The sequence below is a fragment of the Salmo salar genome, chromosome 08 (assembly GCF_965601325.2).
Source record: "Salmo salar chromosome 08, fSalSal1, whole genome shotgun sequence".
Lineage (NCBI taxonomy): Eukaryota > Metazoa > Chordata > Actinopteri > Salmoniformes > Salmonidae > Salmo > Salmo salar.
Window position 1 is genome coordinate 26,817,675 of NC_138298.1, and position 23,426 is coordinate 26,841,100.

Sequence of the window (23,426 nt, forward strand, 5' to 3'; positions counted from 1 at the left end):
TGACTGAAATGCACAGTCATGTTCATAACCTCATGTACACTCTCTCGTTCTGTAAAAGAACGCGTTTTAAACCAGCACATCAAATGTCATTTCCCTTTGACAGGGAATGGAGTTTATTTCAGGTCATTTACAACAATGTATACAGTAAACACTAAGTACCACAGTGGAAAGGATATCCATTGGATTTAGCCATGTTGTTTTCCCAGGTTGACCATACAAGTGGTTTCTCAACAGTCTAATACTTAGCCTGGTCCCAGATCTGTTTGTGCTCTTACCAACTCCATTGCTCATTGTCAAGCCATGACAATTCCATAGACGGGTTGGTTGTTTAGCAACAAAACCGAGGCGTGTGCAACTATGGGGCAAAACAGACGTGGTTGGTTTAGATCGTTGACAACATGTAAACTATATTTAGTCTCCAATGTTTATTGAAAACATAAATAAAGTTCCACAATGAGTACTTGTCTCTCAAATACATTGTTACAGTTGTTGGTTAGCTAGCTAGCAAATGTTAGCCATATTAGCATAGATCAAAACAAGACATGGTATCAAGATGAAACTAGCCACCTAGGATCCCACGTATGGTTTCTTGTCATTGTTGCTAGTGATCTGGCCATCCAGAACCATAACACACGGCTTTCTGCCCCTTTGAAGCGCACACACATCTTTTCGTGCTGTTGTCAGCTAACCCGTCTGTAGGCAGTTGGCAAGAGGACAGAAACAGAATGGCACACAGGCTAACTAATGCTACCGATCACAAAGAGATTTGACTTCCAATATCCACACCCACATACCATTCAGATTGAACCAATCTGTTGGCCATGCATTCTAAGTGGTGAGCTGGTGTTGATATTGGAACAAAGTTTCTAATGTATCCTAAGTGTTCATACTACAGCGCTAGTGAATGCACTCGTATACACAGTTAAATATACACATCAGTGGGAATTACCATCTGAAAAGTTTACCGCCGTTCAATGGGCTTTCCAAAGGAAAGAGTATGTCTCTCGATTCATTACTAATAAGCAGCAACTTTCACTTCATTTCAAGAATAAATAAAAGCCTAGTCATGGCAACGTGGACATTTATGTTTATCCAGGCTAGTTGAGAAGTGCAGTGTTTCTTCATTTGTGTGAGAAGGCAGGTTATCGGAACGAGACAGTAAACATAAAACTAGATTGGGCGGTGATAAATGTTCCAAGAACACGTGCCGTGTTTGACAGTGTTATCTGGGTCGTGTTCATAAGTGCAGAATGTAGCGAAATGTTTTGCAACAGCATTTCTTATTGGACAAGTTCAATAGTTTTCTGACCGTTTTTGTTCAGTGTTTTTGAACCTCCTGAACACGACCATGTTATACAACTGGGAAACATTGTAGCCTATATGCTTGTTCAGACTACAGAATGGACAAATGGATTTCAGATGCTTCTGATACTTTTGTTATCGATTTGTACAAACAAATGTACATTCGTTTTTTCCTGTTTTAAAATGTTGTACAGTACATTGTAACTCAACATAATAGCTTAAGACAAAATATTCTACACACAGTATTTTGCCTTTGCTGTAAACATTTGGTCCTGGAATATATTTGTTCACATTTTACACTAGTATGGGGTTAAAACATCTATTATGGCTACCCAGTGTTACCACAATACCCGGCAGGTGCTCACGTTGTGCTCCGATACTAACTACACAGAAACAAAACAAAAGAATCACAAGTAAAATCCAGTCCAATTGGCCCTGTCAAAAGAGACCTCTGTGATATTCAATTGTCAATGCAAAGTGCCCTCCGACAAGCCCCTCTTCAACCCTTCATTGATCACCATTTTCGCTCAGGCTGCGCACTAAATGGCCTCGTCGTCGCCGCCGCTGGAGGAGCGGCTGCTGAGGTCGGCCACGCCCGATTCCATGTCACTGCAAGCCGAGGAGAGGTCGTCGGGGTCAGGGCCAGGGCCCTTGGGGGGCCCCAAGGGCAGGATCATAGCCGGGCCCGGGGGCCCCCCCTGGGAGGGAAAATAGTCCTGAGGGTGGCTAGTGAAGGGGCCATCTCCAGTGGGAGGAGCCAGCCCACCTGGCCTGCATTCTTCCTCACACACTTTGTTGGTCTTCCTCTGACCCGCATTACCCTTAGTTTGATCCCCCTTCATCAGGGCTGCAATCCTCTGGAAGATGGACAGATGAAAAGACAAGTGTTACCAGTAAGTCTGGGATAGAATATGAATGAATCACTATGTCTATAGACTACTAGCAGACTACTGTATATGTAACAGAAACCCTCCTGTTGAACGCCCCTCTGAGACACATTTTCTTTGACTTCATGGTGTTTGCCCCCTCCCCTGTAAAAACCCAACGATATAGTTGTTAAAACAGCATAAACTAGTTAATAGTAATTCATAATGATAATAATACATTGATAAACTTGTAAATTGGCCTTAAAGAGCAGCGTTCATTGGGAGCGTTACGCGAGCGTGTCTGTATGCCTTGTTTGGTGCCCGGGTGGGCCGTCCCTCCCGGTGCTACCTCCTGGTGATTGGTCAGCTCCTCCTCCAGCTGCTGAGTCTCCTCCCTGACGGCTGTCAGTAAGTCGGTGGGCATCTGGCGCGGGGGCGCGCTCTTCTCCACACGGTTATACATGCCCTTCCACATCCTTGGAGACAAGATACACCGTACTACAACTATTGAACAAACTCTCTGGATCTAAACCATACTACAACTATTGAACAAACTCTCTGGATCTAAACCGTACTACAACTATTGAACAAACTCTCTGGATCTAAAACGTACTACAACTATTGAACAAACTCTCTGGATCTAAACCGTACTACAACTATTGAACAAACCCTCTGGATCTAAATCGTACTACAACTATTGAACAAACCCTCTGGATCTAAACCGTACTACAACTATTGAACAAACCCTCTGGATCTAAACTGTACAATGAAGTAAAGTGCTTTCTACAACAGGCTACCATCTGATGGATTTGAGGGTTTTAACCCAAAACCCTTCGTCTCAGATGTACCCGAAGACACAAAGTAAATAAAAACCATTCAGTGTCCCAGTCCTAGCTTTTTCACTCTTGTTTTCCCAGTGAGGCCACTGAGAGGGTGCAGTAACTCACTTGAAGCAGTAGGGGGTGGTGTTTGGCCGTAGCATCCCCTGAGTCTGGGTGTGGTCAGCCCTGTACAAGGGGTTGGCGTACTGTGCCCTGTCCTTCCACAGCTGGGGCCACAGGGAGTGAGTCCTCTCACGCAACCTGACCAACGTTGGAGAAAACCAAACCAGATGTGATACATGAGAGGGGTTACAGTACAGAAGAGCTTGCTGTAAGAAAGGCAGAGACCTGCATGGAATGGGATTGTAGCGGCCTTATGAACCACAAGGTTGTTAGCCCGCTGAGCTAACACAAGTATTCACGCCTCAGGCAAGATTATTTGTGTAACACAAGCACGGTTCACTGAACTACCTCCGTCACATTGGCGCCCTCAGTCTCACCCCATGTCCCTCCTCTCCTTCTGGCTGTTGCCCAGGAAGTTGCCGTACTGGCAGGAGTAGACGTGTCTGTGCAGCTGGACCAGGAAGCGCTCGTTGAACTCAAAGGCACAGGGGAACTGTTCTGACAGCTGCCACACACACTCCAGGAACTGGTCTATCACCGGGGACACCTCCTTAGGATCACCTTCCAGATGGCTGTACCTGCAGAGAAGGAAAGACTGCAGCTTAAAACACTTTCATAAGGAGTTTAAAGCGGCAATCAGCAGTAGAAACAATAACGAAACGGTCTCCCTGCCCCTGGTTTGGTGAAAAGCTGAGGGATGTAACCCCTCTCAAACTCATAGACAGAGCTATGGATGCAAGGATTGACCGTCCTTAAAAACAAAATTATAGTTTTTACCATGTTTTGAGGCTATATAGTGTTTGTTTATATTTTCTTAGATTACAAACGTTGGAGTAAAACAAGCTTCTATTTTCGCCACTGCTGATTACCCCTTTAGAGCAGATTTAAAGAACTGTGAGGGAAATGTTATGTATCGACTCAATGCTACTTTCTAATAACTAATTAGAATGGTTCATGCAGGTGACTGACTGATCGTCTATGGAGGAATCCTCACTATCACTGTTCCTCAACTTGGCAGTACGCCTAGAATATTGCTATGGGAACAACCAAGGTATCTCAGAGATAGAGAGCCTCGTGAGGTATTGGTCAGTCACATGTGTGAGCCACCGGTAGTGATTAATTAATTATGCTAAATCATGCAAATATAACTTGTCTGTGTATAGCCGTATATAAGACAACTGCTGGGACTGCCCCAGCGGAGCTTCTGACAGACCTGTACGGTGTGCAGAGTTTGTTGTCACCTCTCCAGCTTGCTGATAATAAAGAGTGATTCATTTTAAGATTGGCTTCAGGTGCCCCTGGTGTTGAATTTCCACCACAGAACAAATAGGTAATCCTGGGGCGTTGTCATGGCAATTTTATAACCCACTGGTTAAACAGTAATGCCTCTAGGCAACTGCCTCAAGGTCAGTTACCTTTCTAATCTAGCCAATGACTTCAACTGATAAGAGAACATGCACAGACTGGAGTGGAACACCTCAAAGATGTGGAATAACTCTACTTCACCAATCCTAACTGAAATCCGAGACGGACAGTCGCTGCTAAAGCGGCTGAATTTCACAGGGGTTATGATCTGACCTGAGTGCAGCACACATGGCGGCCATGTGGCGAGAGGGTCTGAAAGCGCTCGTGGCAGACACGGTGCGTAGGTCGGACACGCTGTATGATGTCTTTGACAAATGCACTTCTCGTTCTGATGAAGGACTCTACTTGAGAAGGTAAAATACATGGCACTGCAGGGACCTTCATTCTACCAAACGGTAGAGTTAGGAGTTGGGTTCTTAGACAAACGTGTGGGACGGACTGACCTGTGTGAAAACTTGTGACCGAACGACACCCAGTCCCTCTCGATTAGCAGCTAAAAGACAGGAAGAAGAGATTAAGTCAGTCTTTCTTGCACCCGACGGGCCAGTTTCCCAGACCAAGATGATGTCTAGTCCTGGACTAAAGCGCATTCTTCATGGAGACTCCACGGTGCGGACAACTGGCCCCACGTGTGCTAACTATATCTCTGGATGGGATCACAGTAGAAGAGGGAATGTATGTGCCATGACGTAGACTGTAGATAGTGTGTGATGAACGGAAGCTAAAGCCTTACCATGAGTCCCTTCATAGTCCTGTAGTAAGGCTCCAGGAGAACGCTGGCTACAGAGCAGGCCTGGGCCGTCCTGTCCCAACCGTCCGAACAGTGGACCACCACACTGATACCCTCCTCCGCAACCGCCTACACACACATCACAGTATGACATTATTGAAATTGATACCCATTGTGTGTGTGTGTGTGTGCTCGCGCGCCCCGCCCAGTGTGTATCACCTTGGCGATGAAGACGCCTGCGTCCAGCACGGCTTTGATGTGCTTCAGCCAACCGGAGCTCTCCAGCCCCCACAGGAAGTCACCCATGGAGGGAGTCTTGAGCTCGCCCACTATAGGGTGAACGCAGGAAGAGAGGGCAGTCAGTCATGCATACACACATACAATGTGGGACATTCACAAGCCAACCCAAAGGAATGCATGAACCTGACAACTGAGTAGGAATACTGACTGACGTTCAGTAGAACGTCGGCCATGGTTGGAAGAGAAAGGGAAAGAGGAAGTCATTACCGTCAATGATCTTCTGCTGGCTGTTCCTCATCACGTGGATGTTCTCGATGCCGATGAACTGCAGTTTGATGTTGGTGTAGTGGTCCTCGTTCTCATAGCCTTTTCCAGCCGCCCGGTTGGCCATCGCATTCAACTGGAGAGAGGTGATAATCATTATAACACAATACAGTCAAAAACATACTGTTGACGACATCATTACATGTTACATTTGTAGTCTTTTAACAGACGCTCTTATCCAGAGCGACTTACAGGAGCCATTAGGGTTAAGTGTCTCGCTCAAGGGCACGTCTACAGATTTTTCACCTAGTTGGCTCGTGGATTCGCACCAGCGACCTTTCGGGTTACTGGCCCAACGCTTTTGACCGCTAGGCTACCTGCCGCCCATTGATATTCAGCTTTAAATCGACAAAGCCTGGAAAGAGCCTACAGTCTGAGAGGCAACATGTGGACGGTGGATGGATCAGATGTCCACCCAAGTCAAGGAGGCTTCAAGGAAAACAAAACGTCATTCATGTACCATTACTCCCCCATTGAACTTACAGTATATCAACACTTCCTGACCCCAGGGTCTATCTATGGTGACCTCTGACCTTTGGCCTGGTGTCCACCACGTAGATGTAGTCGCTGCCCGGGTTGGACTTCATGATGGCCTCCAGCATTTGTTCATCCTCCTGGGAGCGGGCGCTGAAGCCGGACAGGGGCTGACTACAGCGGCAGATAGCAGCCTGGGAGAAGAAGGGGTCAGACGCTGAAGTGACTGGTGATGACATCCAGCTCAGAGGAAGAGGTGGTGTTTAACACTACTCATACAGTGCTAGTATCCTGCGTGTGTCTTGGCATGCCAAGCAAAAGCCCACATTTAAACAGTCATGAAAGTCATTTGAAATTTTTAAACAGAAAACACAATATTCAGACCCATGACTGGTTCAGGCATAAGAATGAAACATGACGAATCACCTAAATTAAACAAACATAAAACAACTGTCTAGACTCAACCCACTCCATTGACCCAGATAGTATGCCCCATCCACTCACTAGGGTATCCTGGTGGAAGTACGTAAGGACAGGTAAACGCCCTCGGCTCCGGAACTTAGAGCTCCCCACGATGACTGGAGGTGTGGCCGACTTTGGCACAAACAGCTCTGATGGGTACGTGTCACACACCTGCAGGCAGAGAGAGAAAGTCTTTAGAAGAGGAGGACTATAACACTAACCAGCGGTTGGAACCGGTTCACAGAACAGAACAGAAAACTGAAAAAGAGCAAAAAATGTCAAGGAACAGAAACGGAACCTAGAACGAAAATGAACCCAACTGTTCCGGAACAGAACCGGTTAATAACGTTATTTTACGTTCCAGGCATTTTTGTTTCTAGTCCCACAACAAAACGTAACAAAACACCTATGCAAAGCACTCACTCTGTCACTCAAACATAGTCTAGTGTCTGCCTGCAAACTGAAAATCTTTTCCTGTGCGTGTGCTTGTTTGGCTACTCCCCCCTACGAAGCATAGGCTACTGTACTGACGTTACAAGCTTGATTCAGAAGATGGGGAGAGAGATTTTTATTTGGCTAGAGAAGAATGGATGAACTTTTTCAATGCTAGTTAAGGATAATTTAGGGTTAGTTATCACGTGTCACGTTGGATTTATTAACTACAACATAGTAAGATGTGTTTATAATTCTGGTGCCGCTCTGCACACACAAGCTTGTTAGCTAGCTAGCTCAAAGGACATTCAAAGTTCCTCCATAGAAGCTGCTCCTCCTAGGTATAATTCTGTGGACCTAATTCAGATAATGCATCATAACTTCGCTTCAAGCCTCCTCAACCCTCTCGCTCTCTCCCCATCCACAAAATTTCAGTCGCATGTTGTGCCATAGGCTACACTTGTCTGTCCATCATGCATGTAAACAACTAGCTTACCTGCTCTATCCACACTGATTGGTTAAGTAATTGAATGAGCTACCTGTTAAACACTGTTGATTTCACAGGTTAAAAAGGGAACACAAAGGAACGATATAAACTGGTCCTTTATTTGGCTTGGAACCGGTTCAGAACTTTATTTTGCTGGTCGGAACAGTGGAATGAAACAATTTTTAAAATTCTGTTCAGAACAAAACGATTGGAAAATTATTTAAGTTCCAACCCCTGCTACTAACCCAATAGTCAATATCAGACCCAGACTGAACAAACCCAGTACTCAACATCAGATCAGGACTATCAACACCAGAAAAATCAGCAGAGGACTGTACTAACCCTGTACTAACCATCTGATTGGGACTATAGTGGTTAAAGTCAGAAGAGGACTGTACTAACCCTGTAGTCACTATCTGATTGGGACTATAGTGGTTAAAATCAGAAGAGGACTGTACTAACCCTGTACTAACCATCTGATTGGGACTATAGTGGTTAAAATCAGAAGAGGACTGTACTAACCCTGTACTAACCATCTGATTGGGACTATAGTGGTTAAAATCAGAAGAGGACTGTACTAACCCTGTACTCACTATCTGATTGGGACTATAGTGGTTAAAATCAGCAGAGGACTGTACTAACCCTGTACTCGCTGTTGGCTGGCGTGCTGACCCAGAGGTTGTTGGGCACGCCCATGCGTCTGTAGTCCGCCTGCAGGTCTAGGAAACTCCAGGACTCCTCCCTCTCCTCCTTGTTGGCGTTGGGGTTGATGGACAAGCAGTAGAGCTCGCTATATTTCTCTGGGCGAAACAGATAGAAACAAATTATCATATTTGATCATTAATCATGTTAAAATCAGCTAAAATCATGTTGGGATTGTATTGAAGGACAGAACAGTAGAGCTCACAGTAAATCTCTTGTGGACAACAGAGAAACAATACAGCAGTCTATCAAAGGATCATACTATGATTCAGATTCATTTAACCACTACACAAAAAATGTATTGGCAGCCTGGGCTGTTTCAGTAAAGTTTAACTGAAGTCACAGAAACAGGTCACTGCCATCGGCATCCATTGAACAAGTGAGTCATTCAAACAGAAGGACAGAAACCCATTTCATCAACTTTACTATCCCACTGGGGAAAGGTTTTCTTGCAGTACCGCAGATATAGACAACAAACAGCTGTTACTGCTGTTACTAGGCCACTGGTCCAACTAACCCTCCCCTTATGCCCATAACCTTTGAGGTGAACCTAACCCTGAAAACGTACAGTACACCCTCCTGACCACACTAAGCCCAGGGTCGTGATCAGCAGGGCAAACTGATCCAAGAGCATCCTGACCGCTGCTCTCTTATGTACCAAGCTACACTCTGCTGTTAAAACAACAATTCAGGTAGTATGTTTTTTTATTGTACCAGGTAAGTTGACTGAGAAGAACAGCAACGACCTGGAGGATAATTACAGGGGATGAATGAGCAATTGGAAGCTGGGAATGATTAGGTGGCCATGATGGTATGAGGGCTAGATTGGGAATTTAGCCAGGACACTTATGATCTTTAGTGACCATAGAGTAAGGACACCCGTTTAACGTCCCATCCGAAAGACGGCACCATAAACGTTAAAAGTTCCGGAACTCCAATTTGAGCAGCAGCAGCTGAAAAATGAGCTCCTACAAATATTGAAATTTACATGGTTTTTAGAGTGAAGTACATCGGAAAAAAGCAAAAGAAAACTGCAAGACTGAATAGGAGAAAAAACAAGCAACAAACAAAGAAGATAGGCTTTTGAAAAATAACTATTTTTCATAAAATTGTAGTTATCTTAGCAAGCTGAATTGTTTACCAGTTGCTAAGCAGTTGCTAGGGACTCTTTTGGAAGAAGCTAGCTAGCTAACGAAGAACAACAAAGAATATCTAGTTAACAGAAGAAAAGAAAGTGAAAATCAGGACAGAAGAAAAAGGATATCAAAGTGAAACAGTTCTCTAAAGACACAGGAGACAATAATACAAGAAACAACACTTCTGTAGCTTGTCAACTATGTGTCTGTCTATCCCTGTTCTCTCCTCTCTGCACAGGCCATACAAACGCTTCACACCGCGTGGCCGCTGCCACTCTAACCTGGTGGTCCCAGCGCGCACGACCCACGTGGAGTTCCAGGTCTCCGGCAGCCTCTGGAACTGCCGGTCTGCAGCCAACAAGGCTGAGTTCATCTCAGCCTATGCTACCCTCCAGTCCCTAGACTTCCTGGCGCTGACGGAAACATGGATTACCACAGATAACACTGCTACTCCTACTGCTCTCTCTTCGTCTGCCCACGTTTTCTCGCATACACCTAGAGCATCGAGCCAGCGGGGTGGTGGCACTGGAATCCTCATCTCTCCCAAGTGGACATTCTCTCTTTCTCCCCTGACCCATCTGTCTATCTCCTCATTTGAATTCCATGCTGTCACAGTTACCAGCCCTTTCAAGCTTAACATCCTTATCATTTATCGCCCTCCAGGTTCCCTTGGAGAGTTCATCAATGAGCTTGACGCCTTGATAAGTTCCTTTCCTGAGGATGGCTCACCTCTCACAGTTCTGGGTGACTTTAACCTCCCCACGTCTACCTTTGACTCATTCCTCTCTGCCTCCTTCTTTCCACTCCTCTCCTCTTTTGACCTCACCCTCTCACCTTCCCCCCCTACTCACAAGGCAGGCAATACGCTTGACCTCATCTTTACTAGATGCTGTTCTTCCACTAATCTCATTGCAACTCCCCTCCAAATCTCCGACCACTACCTTGTATCCTTTTCCCTCTTGCTCTCATCCAATACTTCTCACTCTGCCCCTACTCGGATGGTATTGCGCCGTCCCAACCTTCGCTCTCTCTCTCCCGCTACTCTCTCCTCTTCCATCCTATCATCTCTTCCCTCTGCTCAAACCTTCTCCAACCTATCTCCTGATTCTGCCTCCTCAACCCTCCTCTCCTCCCTTTCTGCATCCTTTGATTTTCTCTGTCCCCTATCCTCCAGGCCGGCTCGGTCCTCCCCTCCTGCTCCGTGGCTCGACGACTCACTACGAGCTCACAGAACAAGGCTCCGGGCAGCCGAGCGGAAATGGAGGAAAACTCGCCTCCCTGCGGACCTGGCATCCTTTCACTCACTCCTCTCTACATTCTCCTCTTCTGTCTCTGCTGCTAAAGCCACTTTCTACCACTCTGAATTCCAAGCATCTGCCTCTAACCCTAGGAAGCTCTTTGCTACCTTCTCCTCCCTCCTGAATCCTCCTTCCGCAGAGAGGGAGGAGGGGGGGGCCCCCCTCCTCCCTCTCTGCGGATGACTTCGTCAACCATTTTGAAAAGAAGGTTGACGATATCCGATCCTCGTTTGCTAAGTCAAACGACACCGCTGGTCCTGCTCACACTGCCCTACCCTGTGCTTTGACCTCTTTCTCCCCTCTCTCTCCAGATGAAATCTCGCGTCTTGTGACGGCCGGCCGCCCAACAACCTGCCCACTTGACCCTATCCCCTCCTCTCTTCTCCAGACCATTTCCGGAGACCTTCTCACCTCGCTCATCAACTCATCCTTGACCGCTGGCTACGTCCCTTCCGTCTTCAAGAGAGCGAGAGTTGCACCCCTTCTGAAAAAACCTACACTCGATCCCTCCGATGTCAACAACTACAGACCAGTATCCCTTCTTTCTTTTCTCTCCAAAACTCTTGAACGTGCCGTCCTTGGCCAGCTCTCCTGCTATCTCTCTCAGAATGACCTTCTTGATCCTAATCAGTCAGGTTTCAAGACTGCGCATTCAACTGAGATTGCTCTTCTCTGTGTCACGGAGGCTCTCCACACTGCTATAGCTAACTCTCTCTCCTCTGCTCTCATCCTTCTAGACCTATCTGCTGCCTTTGATACTGTGAACCATCAGATCCTCCTCTCCACCCTCTCCGAGTTGGGCATCTCCGGCGCGGCCCACGCTTGGATTGCGTCCTACCTGACAGGTCGCTCCTACCAGGTGGCGTGGCGAGAATCTGTCTCCGCACCATGCGCTCTCACCACTGGTGTCCCCCAGGGCTCTGTTCTAGGCCCTCTCCTATTCTCGCTATACACCAAGTCACTTGGCTCTGTCATATCCTCACATGGTCTCTCCTATCATTGCTATGCAGACGACACACAATTAATCTTCTCCTTTCCCCCTTCTGATAACCAGGCGGTGAATCGCATCTCTGCATGTTTGTCAGACATATCAGTGTGGATGACGGATCACCAGCTCAAGCTGAACCTCGGCAAGACGGAGCTGCTCTTCCTCCCGGGGAAGGACTGCCCGTTCCATGATCTCGCCATCACGGTTGACAACTCCCTTGTGTCCTCCTCCCAGAGTGCTAAGAACCTTGGCGTGATCCTGGACAACACCCTGTCGTTCTCCACTAACATCAAGGCGGTGACCCGATCCTGTAGGTTCATGCTCTACAACATTCGCAGAGTACGACCCTGCCTCACACAGGAAGCGGCGCAGGTCCTAATCCAGGCACTTGTCATCTCCCGTCTGGATTACTGCAACTCGCTGTTGGCTGGGCTCCCTGCCTGTGCCATTAAACCCCTACAACTCATCCAGAACGCCGCAGCCCGTCTGGTGTTCAACCTTCCCAAGTTCTCTCACGTCACCCCGCTCCTCCGCTCTCTCCACTGGCTTCCAGTTGAAGCTCGCATCCGCTACAAGACCATGGTGATTGCCTACGGAGCTGTGAAGGGAACGGCACCTCCATACCTTCAGGCTCTGATCAGGCCCTACACCCAAACAAGGGCACTGCGTTCATCCACCACTGGCCTGCTGGCCCCCCTACCTCTGAGGAAGCACAGTTCCCGCTCAGCCCAGTCAAAACTGTTCGCTGCTCTGGCACCCCAATGGTGGAACAAGCTCCCTCACGACGCCAGGACAGCGGAGTCAATCACCACCTTCCGGAGACACCTGAAACCCCACCTCTTTAAGGAATACCTAGGATAGGATAAAGTAACCCTTCTAACCCCCCCCCCCCCCCCTTAAAAGATTTAGATGCACTATTGTAAAGTGGTTGTTCCACTGGATATCATAAGGTGAATGCACCATTTTGTAAGTCGCTCTGGATAAGAGCGTCTGCTAAATGACTTAAATGTAATGTAAATGTAATAAACAGGGCAATGTCCCTGGGGCATTGGGATAAAATATGTTTTTTTATATATTCAGTGCATTCGAAAAGTATTCAGACCCCTTGACTTTTTCCATATTTTGTTACGTTAGTCCTATTCTAAAATTGATTAAATTGTATTTTTTCCTCATAAATCTACATACAATACCCCATAATGACAAAGCAAAAACAGTGTTTTCAGGATGTTTGCATATGTTTTAAAAATAAAAAACTGAAATATCACATTTACATAAGTATACAGACAATTTACTTAGGACTTTGTTGAAACACCTTTGGCAGCGATTACAGCCTCAAGTCTTCTTGGGTATGATGCTACAAGTTTGGCAAAACTGTATTTGGGGAGTTTCTCCCATTCTTCACTGCAGATCCTCTCAAGCTCTGTCAGGTTGGATGGGGAGCATCGCTGCACAGCTATTTTACGGTCTTTCCAGAGATGTTCGATTGGGTTCAAGTCCGGGCTCTGGCTAGGCCACTCAAGGATATTCACAGACTTGTCCCAAAGCCACTCCTGCATTGTCTTGGCTTTGTGCTTAGGGTTGTTGTCCTGTTGGAAGGTGAACCTTCAGCCCAGTCTGAGGTCCTGAGCGCTCTGTAGCAGGTTGTCATCAAGGATCTCTCTGTACTTTGCTCCGTTCATCTGACTTGTCTCCCAGTCCCTGCCGCTGAAAAACATCACCACAGCATGATGCTGCCACCACCATGCTTCACCGTAAGGATGGTGCCAGGTTTCCTCCAGACGTAACGCTTGGCATTCAGGCCAAAGAGTTAAATCTTGGTTTCATCAGACCAGAGAATCTTGTTCATCATGGTCTAAGAGTCTTTAGGTGCCTTTTGGCAAACTCCAAGCGGGCTGTCATGTGCCTTTTACTGAGAAGTGACTTCTGTCTGGCCACTCTACCGTTAAGGTCTGATTGGTGGCGAGCTGCAGAGATGGTTGTCCTTCTGGAAGGTTCTCCCATCTCCACAGAGGAACTCTGGAGCTTTGTCAGAGTGACCATCGGGTTCTTGTTCACCTCCCTGACCAAGGCCCTTCTCCCCTGATTGCTCAGTTTGGCTGGGCGGCCAGCTCTAGGAAGACTCTTGGTGGTTCCAAACTTCTTCCATTTTTAGAATGATGGAGGCCACTGTTCTTTTTGGTACCCTTCCCCAGACCTCATGGCTTGGTTTTTGCTCTGACATGCACTGTCAACTGTGGGACCTTACATAGACAGGTGTGTCCCTTCCAAATCATGTCCAATCAATTGAATTTACCACAACCTGTTTCCGCTTTGTCATTATGGGGTATTGTGTGTAGATTGATGAGGGAAAAAAATTATTGAATCCATTTTAGAACAATGCTGTAACGTAATAAAATGTGGAAAAAGTCAAGGGGTCTGAATACTTTCCGAATGCACTGTATATATATATACACTGCTCAAAAAAATAAAGGGAACACTTAAACAACACAATGTAACTCCAAGTCAATCACACTTCTGTGAAATCAAACTGTCCACTTAGGAAGCAACACTGATTGACAATAAATTTCACATGCTGTTGTGCAAATGGAATAGACAACAGGTGGAAATTATAGGCAATTAGCAAGACACCCCCAATAAAGGAGTGGTTCTGCAGGTGGGGACCACAGACCACTTCTCAGTTCCTATGCTTCCTGGCTGATGTTTTGGTCACTTTTGAATGCTGGCAGTGCTTTCACTCTAGTGGTGCATGAGACGGAGTCTACAACCCACACAAGTGGCTCAGGTAGTGCAGCTCATCCAGGATGGCACATCAATGCGAGCTGTGGCAAGAAGGTTTGCTGTGTCTGTCAGCGTAGTGTCCAGAGCATGGAGGCGCTACCAGGAGACAGGCCAGTACATCAGGAGACGTGGAGGAGGCCGTAGGAGGGCAACAACCCAGCAGCAGGACCGCTACCTCCGCCTTTGTGCAAGGAAGAGCAGGAGAAGCACTGCCAGAGCCCTACAAAATGACCTCCAGCAGGCCACAAATGTGCATGTGTCTACTCAAACGGTCAGAAACAGACTCCATGAGGGTGGTATGAGGGCCCGACGTCCACAGGTGGGGGTTGTGCTTACAGCTCAACACCGTGCAGGACGTTTGGCATTTGCCAGAGAACACCAAGATTGGCAAATTCGCCACTGGCGCCCTGTGCTCTTCACAGATGAAAGCAGGTTCACACTGAGCACGTGACAGAGGTGACAGAGTCTGGAGATGCCGTAGAGAACGTTCTGCTGCCTGCAACATCCTCCAGCATGACCGGTTTGGCGGTGGGTCAGTCATGGTGTAGGGTGGCATTTCTTTGGGGGGGCCGCACAGCTCTCCATGTGCTCGCCAGATGTAGCCTGACTGCCATTAGGTACCGAGATGAGATCCTCAGACCCCTTGTGAGACCATATGCTGGTGCGGTTGGCCCTAGGTTCCTCCTAATGCAAGACAATGCTAGACCTCATGTGGCTGGAGTGTGTCAGCAGTTCCTGCAAGAGGAAGGCATTGATGCTATGGACTGGCCCGCCCGTTCCCCAGACCTGAATCCAATTGAGCACATCTGGGACATCATGTCTCGCTCCATCCACCAATGCCACGTTGCACCACAGTCTGTCCAGGAGTTGGCGGATGCTTTAGTCCAGGTCTGGGAGGAGATCCCTCAGGAGACCATCCGCCACCTCATCAGGAGCATGCCCAGGCGTTGTAGGGAGGTCATACAGGCACGTGGAGGCCACACACACACTACTGAGCCTCATTTTGACTTGTTTTAAGGACATTACATCAAAGTTGGATCAGCCTGTAGTGTGGTTTTCCACTTTAATTTTGAGCGTGACTCCAAATCCAGACCTCCATGGGTTGATAAATTGGATTTCCAATGATTATTTTTGTGTGATTTTGTTGTCAGCACATTCAACTATGTAAAGAAAAAAGTATTTAATAAGATTATTTCTTTCATTCAGATCTAGGATGTGTTGTTTAAGTGTTCCCTTTATTTTTTTGAGCAGTGTATTTAAAAAAATAATAATTTACCAGAGGAAAAAGGGCCTCCTACTGGCCCTCCAACACCACTTCCAGCAGCATCTGGTCTCCCATCCAGGACCAACCCTGCTTAACTTCAGAGGCAAGCCAGCAGTGGCCAGGTGGTATGCTCCTGGCAGTACCTCCTTGTTCCATTCCAATTCAGAGTTTTCTCCCTACTGAACAGGACCCAGGTGAATGGGTTCTTAGAGGTGATAGTCTCTCTCACCTGGGTGAGACAGGCGTGCGAGCGAGGCCTGGACATCCATGGCGTCCCTCTCCTGGGGGCTGAGCAGCTGAACCACCTGGAAGTTCTTAGTGTGGACGACCAGGTGGCTTCCTGAAGGGGTGGTTGGCGGCCGCTCCACACTGGCCACCATGCTGTGGAGCACCTGTCAATGACAACCGAGAACTCTCACAGACGGTCCCAATTGGCTCCCCTCCCCTTGGCAACAACTAACCCTTTGACGTTTGCAGATCTGTAAGGGGATGGCAATATGGTGGAAGCTCTACCACTACACTGCTGATACCTATCCAGATCCCTCAGATCTGCAAACATCAAAGGGTTAGGGCCAATGGTAAGGGGGCCGGCTGTCACAGTGGCATCTATTGCTAAGTTGAAAACACAAGTTCTGGAAGTGGAAGGGTAGGCAAGTTTTTCTTTAGTTTTTACTTTTCACTCAGATTACTCAACCACAGCAGTCATCTGTCAATAATGGACAGCATACATTATTACATAAGTATTTGTTTAGTGTTATGATAAGCAATGCATTTAATAACTGACAAATGACATTTTTACTAAACTATAGTTTATGAGGCTAAGAGAACATGTTGCAGTTTTAAAGCAAATTTCCTGCATTTCTACACTTTTTTGGCTTGGGGCTGGGAAGAAAATGTTCTATTTTATAGCTCATCATGCCTTTGTTCATATTATGCCATGAGGCTGAGAATTTGTTTTTCAGTTTTAAAGCAAATTTCCTGCTATTCTACACATTTGTCATGAGGCTGAGAGACAATTTAGATGATTTTAAAGCTGATTTCCTGTAATTCTACAAATGTTGCTATTATATGCTATCTGGGGGCCCACGACCTCCAGGGGGGCCCCAACCATCTGTGCCTGTTCGGGAATCCGGCCCTGAGAAAAGGGTTCCACTCCTGTTCACTTCAGTAGGCCTAAATACACAGACAAATCTCACATCATGTGTATGAAGGAGATATCCATTAAAGAGGAAATGTATTGGATGCGGTCCATTGACTTGAGGTGAGTCTCCAAAGTGCCCCAGCAAATCAATACTATCTTTCTGAGAAGGCAGGAAGGAAGCCACACACAGGGTAGATAGGGGGGTTGTGTCAGAACAGTGTCAGGCCAGACGACTTGTGATAGGTCTCGTGTCAGAATGGGGTCTGTCTAAACAACTGGTATCACTTCCTGGCTCCTACCCAAGTCTCTCTGCGTGTCTCTGGGTTGTTCTCCACGAAGATGGTGTGTGTGGCGGAGAGGTACAGCGTCCCCACCGTGGCTTTCCTAGGGGCCGTACGGTCAATCAGGCGGACATTCTCCACCTATAGGGCCACAGACACAAAAACACACAAGTATAAATGGGGTCAAAACGGCATGTAATCATATCTATAGGCTATAAGTGTGTGACTGACTGTATTGGTGGAGGCATATATTCTCATAAAAACAAGGTTATTATAGAACTACAGCTTCCCTGTAGAGCATGGTGTTTGCAACGCCAGGGTTGTGGGTTCGATTCCCACGGGGGGCCAGCCCAGAAAAAAAATGTATGAAATGTATGCATTCACTACTGTAAGTCGCTCTGGATAAGAGCGTCTGCTAAATGACTAAAATGTAAACTCATTGTTTACACATGTTGTCGTTGTAGATATGAATGTCTGAGATTCTGCAATGTTCTAACTGTTTCATTGAAGTAACCTACCGCAGGATTCTGTAACAATGTGTCCTTATTGAGGCCTATTGCCTTTATACTAGAATCCACTGTGGATAAATGCCCGCGGCAGACTAGAATAAACATCAAGAAGCCAGATAAAGAATGAAACGGATTGTGCAAATTCTAATGTCAAGATTTACAGGCATGCCATCATATGAGCAATGTTTTTGAGTGTTAATTTTTGCAACAGTTTAACCAGGAAAATACATTGCGGAGAATATAATGGTAATCTTTTCAGGAACCCTGAATGTACGGGCCGTTGGTGGATACATGAGAAAGGGGATGGCACGAATCAGCAACGTTGTCACATCTTTAGAAGACGCAACTGAAATGCGGTTTCATTTAGGAATAGGACTAAATATACTCAAAGAATAGGATGGAAATGAAAATATAGGGTTTGCTTACCTTTGGCGTTCGGATGTGCTCCATCATGGACCGCTTCGATCAAAATGGTGCGCGTGGAAATAATCCGAGGTCCTGGTTTTGTGTTTTAAAAATAGAGGATCTTGGCTCAGCACAAAAATCGCGCACAATTCATATTCTCTGTGCGTTGGTTATTAGATGGGGCGCCTCGCAAGTATGCCATGGTTCCCCCTATCCTATTCTGTACAATAGGAGAATCACCCTGCATCCACTCGGGTACGGTCGTCACTAGTTACCACAGCCACAAAGTCATAAACCCCGCCTATTTCTACAATTTATCTGATTAAAATGTGATTTTAAACTTGACCTTAACCGTAACTTTAACCATGATGCTAACCTTATGGCTAACCCTGACCTTGAATGAAGACCAAAATGCTCATTTTTGTTTTCATACATTTTTACGATATAACTTTGTGGCTGTGCTATCTAGTGGAAACCCAACAACACAGATCTTATTGGCAAGTATTGGCCGTGTTCGAGAGCATCAAAACGACTGCAGGCGACTGCCGACTGACTTATCTACAAATCACGTTTCATCATAAATAACGACTCACTACTAATTGTAGATCATTCAGTCGATATTTACCCATGATACATTGCGATGTTGATCCTCTCGAACACGGCCATTACCTCCCAACGGCGCCTGCGCACATCACATCACTATACGCAATCTTTGGGACGTTCCTACCCTAAATCCTTACCTTACCCTAACCATTTTAAATGTAAACTTCGGAGGGGATCAGCTCATATCCCAGGGCGATTATTATTAATTTTTTTTTAAATAAAAGTATTCTAAAGAATACCTTTACATTTTGAGATGAATGACCCAAATTTAAATGTGAAATGTATCAATATATTTTGCCGTTTAGCCTATTTAATCTTTATAGTTACGTTATTCAAATATTAGCCTGTCTGTGTGTGTACACGTGTACGTGTGCATGTCTACGTGTGTGTATGTGTACGTGTGTGTTTGGCCATGACCTGCTTCTGCTATCAGGTTGATTGTTTACGTGCTTTCAGGCGTTGTGGGAGAAGCACATGCTTTCATGTGGAAGTGGACGAAGTCACACACACCCAGAGCCGGCCTTGAGTACTACAAATTCAGATAGCTGGCTAGACTCATTTTCCAATCTAAAAATTGTTCGCTGACATGGCTAATTTGAGTGACTGTCCGTTTTTTAAATATATATATTGTAACGACCCTGGGTTTATAAGCGCGGAAATCGACTCTGCCGCTCGAGCTTCCTTTTGCGGCACAGTCGATAGCGCGCCGGACTTCGGGTTTGAAGGTCGAGGGTTCGAGACCTGCTCCCTGCTGTTTCATTACATTGGTGTCAGAAGTGGTACAATACCTTTATTTAACTAGGCAAATTAGTTAAGAACAAATTCATATTTACAATGACGGCCTACCTTTGACCAAACCCGGACGACGCTGGGCCAACTGTGCACCGCCCTATGGGACTCCCAATCATGGCCAGTTGTGATACAGCCGGGAATCAAACCAGGATCTGTGGTGACGCTGCTCGCACTGAGAAACAGTGACTTAGACCGCTGCGCCACTCGGGACTGTCAATGACCTACTTAACAGGAGAAAAACTGCTGAGGCACAGCCAGATTTAGAACTACCACTTTGTGTATTCTGCTGTTCTAACTCAACAGTACATTGAGTTCCTGATTATTGTTTATTTGTTTTTTTGCCGGACAGGGACACTAGTGGCCGGGGGCCCTACCGTTTATGTCGCTTATGCCTGGAGGCCACCCACACCCAATATGTGTTACATAACATGTTATTGGAATGTAAACCTGCTCAGAAACAAAGTTATTACATGGAACTACAGTCTATTATGTCATTTTAGCCTGTGATCGGTTGGAATTTTGGAGGAATTGGGGACGTTGTATGATTAGATTAGATATATCTTTTAAAGTGTGATTGGCTCACAAGATAAGGATGTGTGCCAATGACTAGAGAGCATTTCTACATATTCCATGAATCTGATAAAGATGCACAATTTATCCAACGGTTAGATCCATGAAATATAAATTTTTGTATGATGGTTAAGCCTTTAACCCTTCAATTGCAATGCAAAGATTATTCTCCAATAGAACAGTTCAACATTTCTATTATTTCACCTTTTTATTTTTATGGGGAAAGCCATGCTTGTATTATCTGTAATCCAGTCAACTCTATACTGTATTCTGACCAATGGCGCTGATTTGACACGGACTGTATTTGTCCACTAGATGGCAGCCGAGATCGAGAAATGACCTCTGCCTGCAGCATAGCATACCGCATACCACCACCATAAGAGGCTGCTACACCAACTTTTCAGTTCAATATGCCCGGTTTTTATCAACTTTTTCTTATTACTGTAGGACGTCACCTACTAATCTATAAAATCCTGCGTTTTTATCTGAATTCCGCGAAGGTTAAAAGGTTACAATGCCGCCATAGTCTGCACAGGTGAACAGTGCAGAGAACGGATTCCATGACTTTGTCATTTCTCTGGCCGCTGTCTTGTCGTGGAGTCTCTGGTAAGTTTTGCCCATTTGAGTCAAAAGTTTTGACTAACGTGCTGTTGTAGCGTTCAGTTGTAATAAAACTCTTGTTATTTGTTAGCAAATGTTAGGAAATGTTTTGTTTTCAGTGCCAAACTGATAGAAATGTTCATGGGCTAATGTGTGTTTATTACTGTGTAACTTGGTTCAAGTCTATCTGTCATGGCTTGTCTTGAAATGGAGACACTTTCTTGGAGCCACTGTGTATGTAGCCGACAGTTAGTTCACTCTGAGGCTGTGTGGCGGTCTGTTGTCCTTAGGAGCTGAGTAGAAACAGATATGGGTTGTGCTAAGTAAATTTGCTCAATAAAAATACAGCATTGAATGTGTTTTGCTAAAATGTGCACTAGTAACCCAGTTGTCTGGTGTGTGGGGGTGTGTGTGTGTGTGTGTGTGTGTAGCTGCTTGTCCTCTGTCTAGTTCTACGCCCCTGTTCAGCAGTCTACACCCTTTGGTGGTATCACTTTTGTCGTCATTAGTGAATGAAAGTATTAAAGTGATTCCATGCCCCACTCTTTGATCACAAGATGTCAAACACTCACCTAACTAAATAGTGAAATGTCAAGAGCATAATGGTTTTGAGTTAAACACTACATCTGGAAAGATGATCCTACTATAGCCTTAGATAATCTAGGCCTGTCAGGAGATCTACAATACAATATGCTGCCAGTGGCAATAAATAGATTATTGACTTACAGTATACAAAAGTAATTAAGTAAGCCTTGTATAAGTAAGCCTTGTCTGAGCCAGAACGGCCCGAGGGGCTGGAGCCTATCTCCTCCTGTTTCAGTAGCATGAGGCAGCTTGATGTACGAGTACACCCTCTGGACAGGACGCTAGTCCAGCTCCTGTTTCAGTAGCGTGAGGCAGCTTGATGTACAAGTACACCCTCTGGACAGGACGCTAGTCCAGCTCCTGTTTCAGTAGCGTGAGGCAGCTTGATGTACGAGTACACCCTCTGGACAGGACGCTAGTCCAGCTCCTGTTTCAGTAGCGTGAGGCAGCTTGATGTACGAGTACATCCTCCGGACAGGACGCTAGTCCAGCTACTGTTTCAGTAGCATGAGGCAGCTTGATGTACGAGTACACCCTCTGGACAGGAAGCTAGTCCAGCTTCTGTTTCAGTAGCATGAGGCAGCTTGATGTACGAGTACACCCTGTGGACAGGACGCTAGTCCAGCTTGATGTAGATTAGTGTTTGGAGCCTGGGTATTCAAAAGCTCTATGTTGACATTGAACCTTCTAACCTGCTACCTGAACATTCACTATGTACAGTCAGTACCCTTCCTTTGGCAGTGAATACATTTGTGCATTGACGTAGAAGGTGTGTTATGCCAAGCCTGGTTTTATCCCAGGGCCAATACATGGTCAGTTTGTCATGACTGGGCATTCCTGCCATAACGCCATCATCTTCTGGGCTGCTGAGACAAGAATTACATCATGACATAATGTCCATGCCATCGCATCACACTGATGGCTTGGACTGGGAGGAAGAGGAAGTGAGTGCAGTGGTGTGTGTGTGTGTGTGTGTGTGTGTGTGTGTGTGTGTGTGTGTGTGTGTGTGTGTGTGTGTGTGTGTGTGTGTGTGTGTGTGTGTGTGTGTGTGTGTGTGTGTGTGTGGTAGAGCACTTGGCTGCCACTGCGGCAATGTCTCCTCTTGGGACTGTAGGGGAAACTATAGGGTAAACCTGGAGGTTAAACTAAATACTCTCTCACTGCAGTGGAGAAAGGGCAGTCTGTCTGTGATGAATAAGCCTTCTGTTTGACTACCTGAGTGAAGGGGGATGAGAGGGAGAAAGAGGGGGATGGGGTAGGCATACTCTGTATATATGGGTATTTGCCATTTAGCTAAAAACGAAAGTGGAAAAATATTTTTTCTAAAATTAAAGTAAAAAAAACTCTGCAAAAAAAGAAACATCTTCCCACTGTCAACTGCGTTTATTTTCAGCAAACTTAACATGTGTAAATATGTGTATGAACATAACAAGATTCAGCAACAAGATTCAACAACTGAGACATAAACTGAACAAGTTCCACAGACATGTGACTAACAGAAATGGAATAATGTGTCCCTGAACAAAGGGGGGGGGTGAAAAAGTAACAGTCAGTATCTGGTGTGGCCACCAGCTGCATTAAGTACTGCAGTGCATCTCCTCCTCAGGGACTGCACCAGAGTTGCCAGTTCTTGCTGTGAGATGTTACCCCACTCTTCCACCAAGGCACCTGTAAGTTCCCGGACATTTCTGGGGGGAATGGCCCTAGCCCTCACCCTCTGCTCCAACAGGTCCCAGACGTGCTCAATGGGATTGAGATCCGGGCACTTCGCTAGCCATGGTAGAACACTGACATTCCTGTCTTGCAGGAAATCACTCACAGAATGAGCAGTATGGCCGGTGGCATTGTCATGCTGGAGGGTCATGTCAGGATGAGCCTGCAGGAAGGGTACCACATGAGGGAGGAGGATGTCTAACCTGTAACGCACAGCGTTGAGATTGCCTGCATTGACAACAAGCTCAGTCCGATGATGCTGTGACACACCGCCCCAGGCCATGACGGACCCTCCACCTCCAAATCGACCCCGAGACAAAACCGCGACTCGTCAGTGAAGAGCACTTTTTGCCAGTCCTGTCTGGTCCAGTGACGGTGGGTTTGTGCCCATAGGCGACGTTGTTGCTGGTGATGTCTGGTGAGGACCTGCCTTAT

The 23,426-nt window shown here is 46.2% G+C and overlaps 2 protein-coding genes across 3 annotated transcripts in view; one reads left to right on the plus strand and one right to left on the minus strand.

Annotated features, from left to right (window-relative positions):
* Positions 1 to 79: 79 nt before the first annotated feature.
* Positions 80 to 18,797, minus strand: LOC106610403 (phosphatidylinositol-3-phosphate phosphatase MTMR7). 2 transcript variants are annotated; one of them, XM_014209767.3, is made up of 14 exons: positions 18,150 to 18,797; positions 17,233 to 17,355; positions 16,022 to 16,184; positions 8,269 to 8,426; positions 6,750 to 6,878; positions 6,305 to 6,439; positions 5,715 to 5,847; positions 5,427 to 5,536; positions 5,211 to 5,336; positions 4,921 to 4,970; positions 3,490 to 3,690; positions 3,116 to 3,250; positions 2,518 to 2,644; positions 80 to 2,159 (listed from the first exon to the last, which is right to left on the minus strand). In XM_014209767.3, exons 1-14 carry the CDS (start codon positions 18,174 to 18,176, stop codon positions 1,842 to 1,844), a joined length of 1,935 nt encoding a protein of 644 aa, XP_014065242.3. In that variant the 5' UTR covers positions 18,177 to 18,797; the 3' UTR covers positions 80 to 1,841. The 2 variants fall into 2 exon arrangements, with proteins under 2 accessions (XP_014065242.3, XP_014065243.3); XM_014209768.3 differs by having other exon boundaries at positions 1,869 to 2,159; positions 2,478 to 2,644; positions 18,150 to 18,796.
* A 1,642-nt stretch (positions 18,798 to 20,439) lies between these two features.
* mtus1b (microtubule associated tumor suppressor 1b) overlaps positions 20,440 to 23,426 on the plus strand; it is a 96,238-nt gene continuing 93,251 nt past the window's right edge. Inside the window, exon 1 of the mRNA XM_045722932.2 lies at positions 20,440 to 20,699. The gene's annotated coding sequence lies outside the window, so the exon portion shown is untranslated. The remainder of the gene's footprint in view (positions 20,700 to 23,426) is intronic.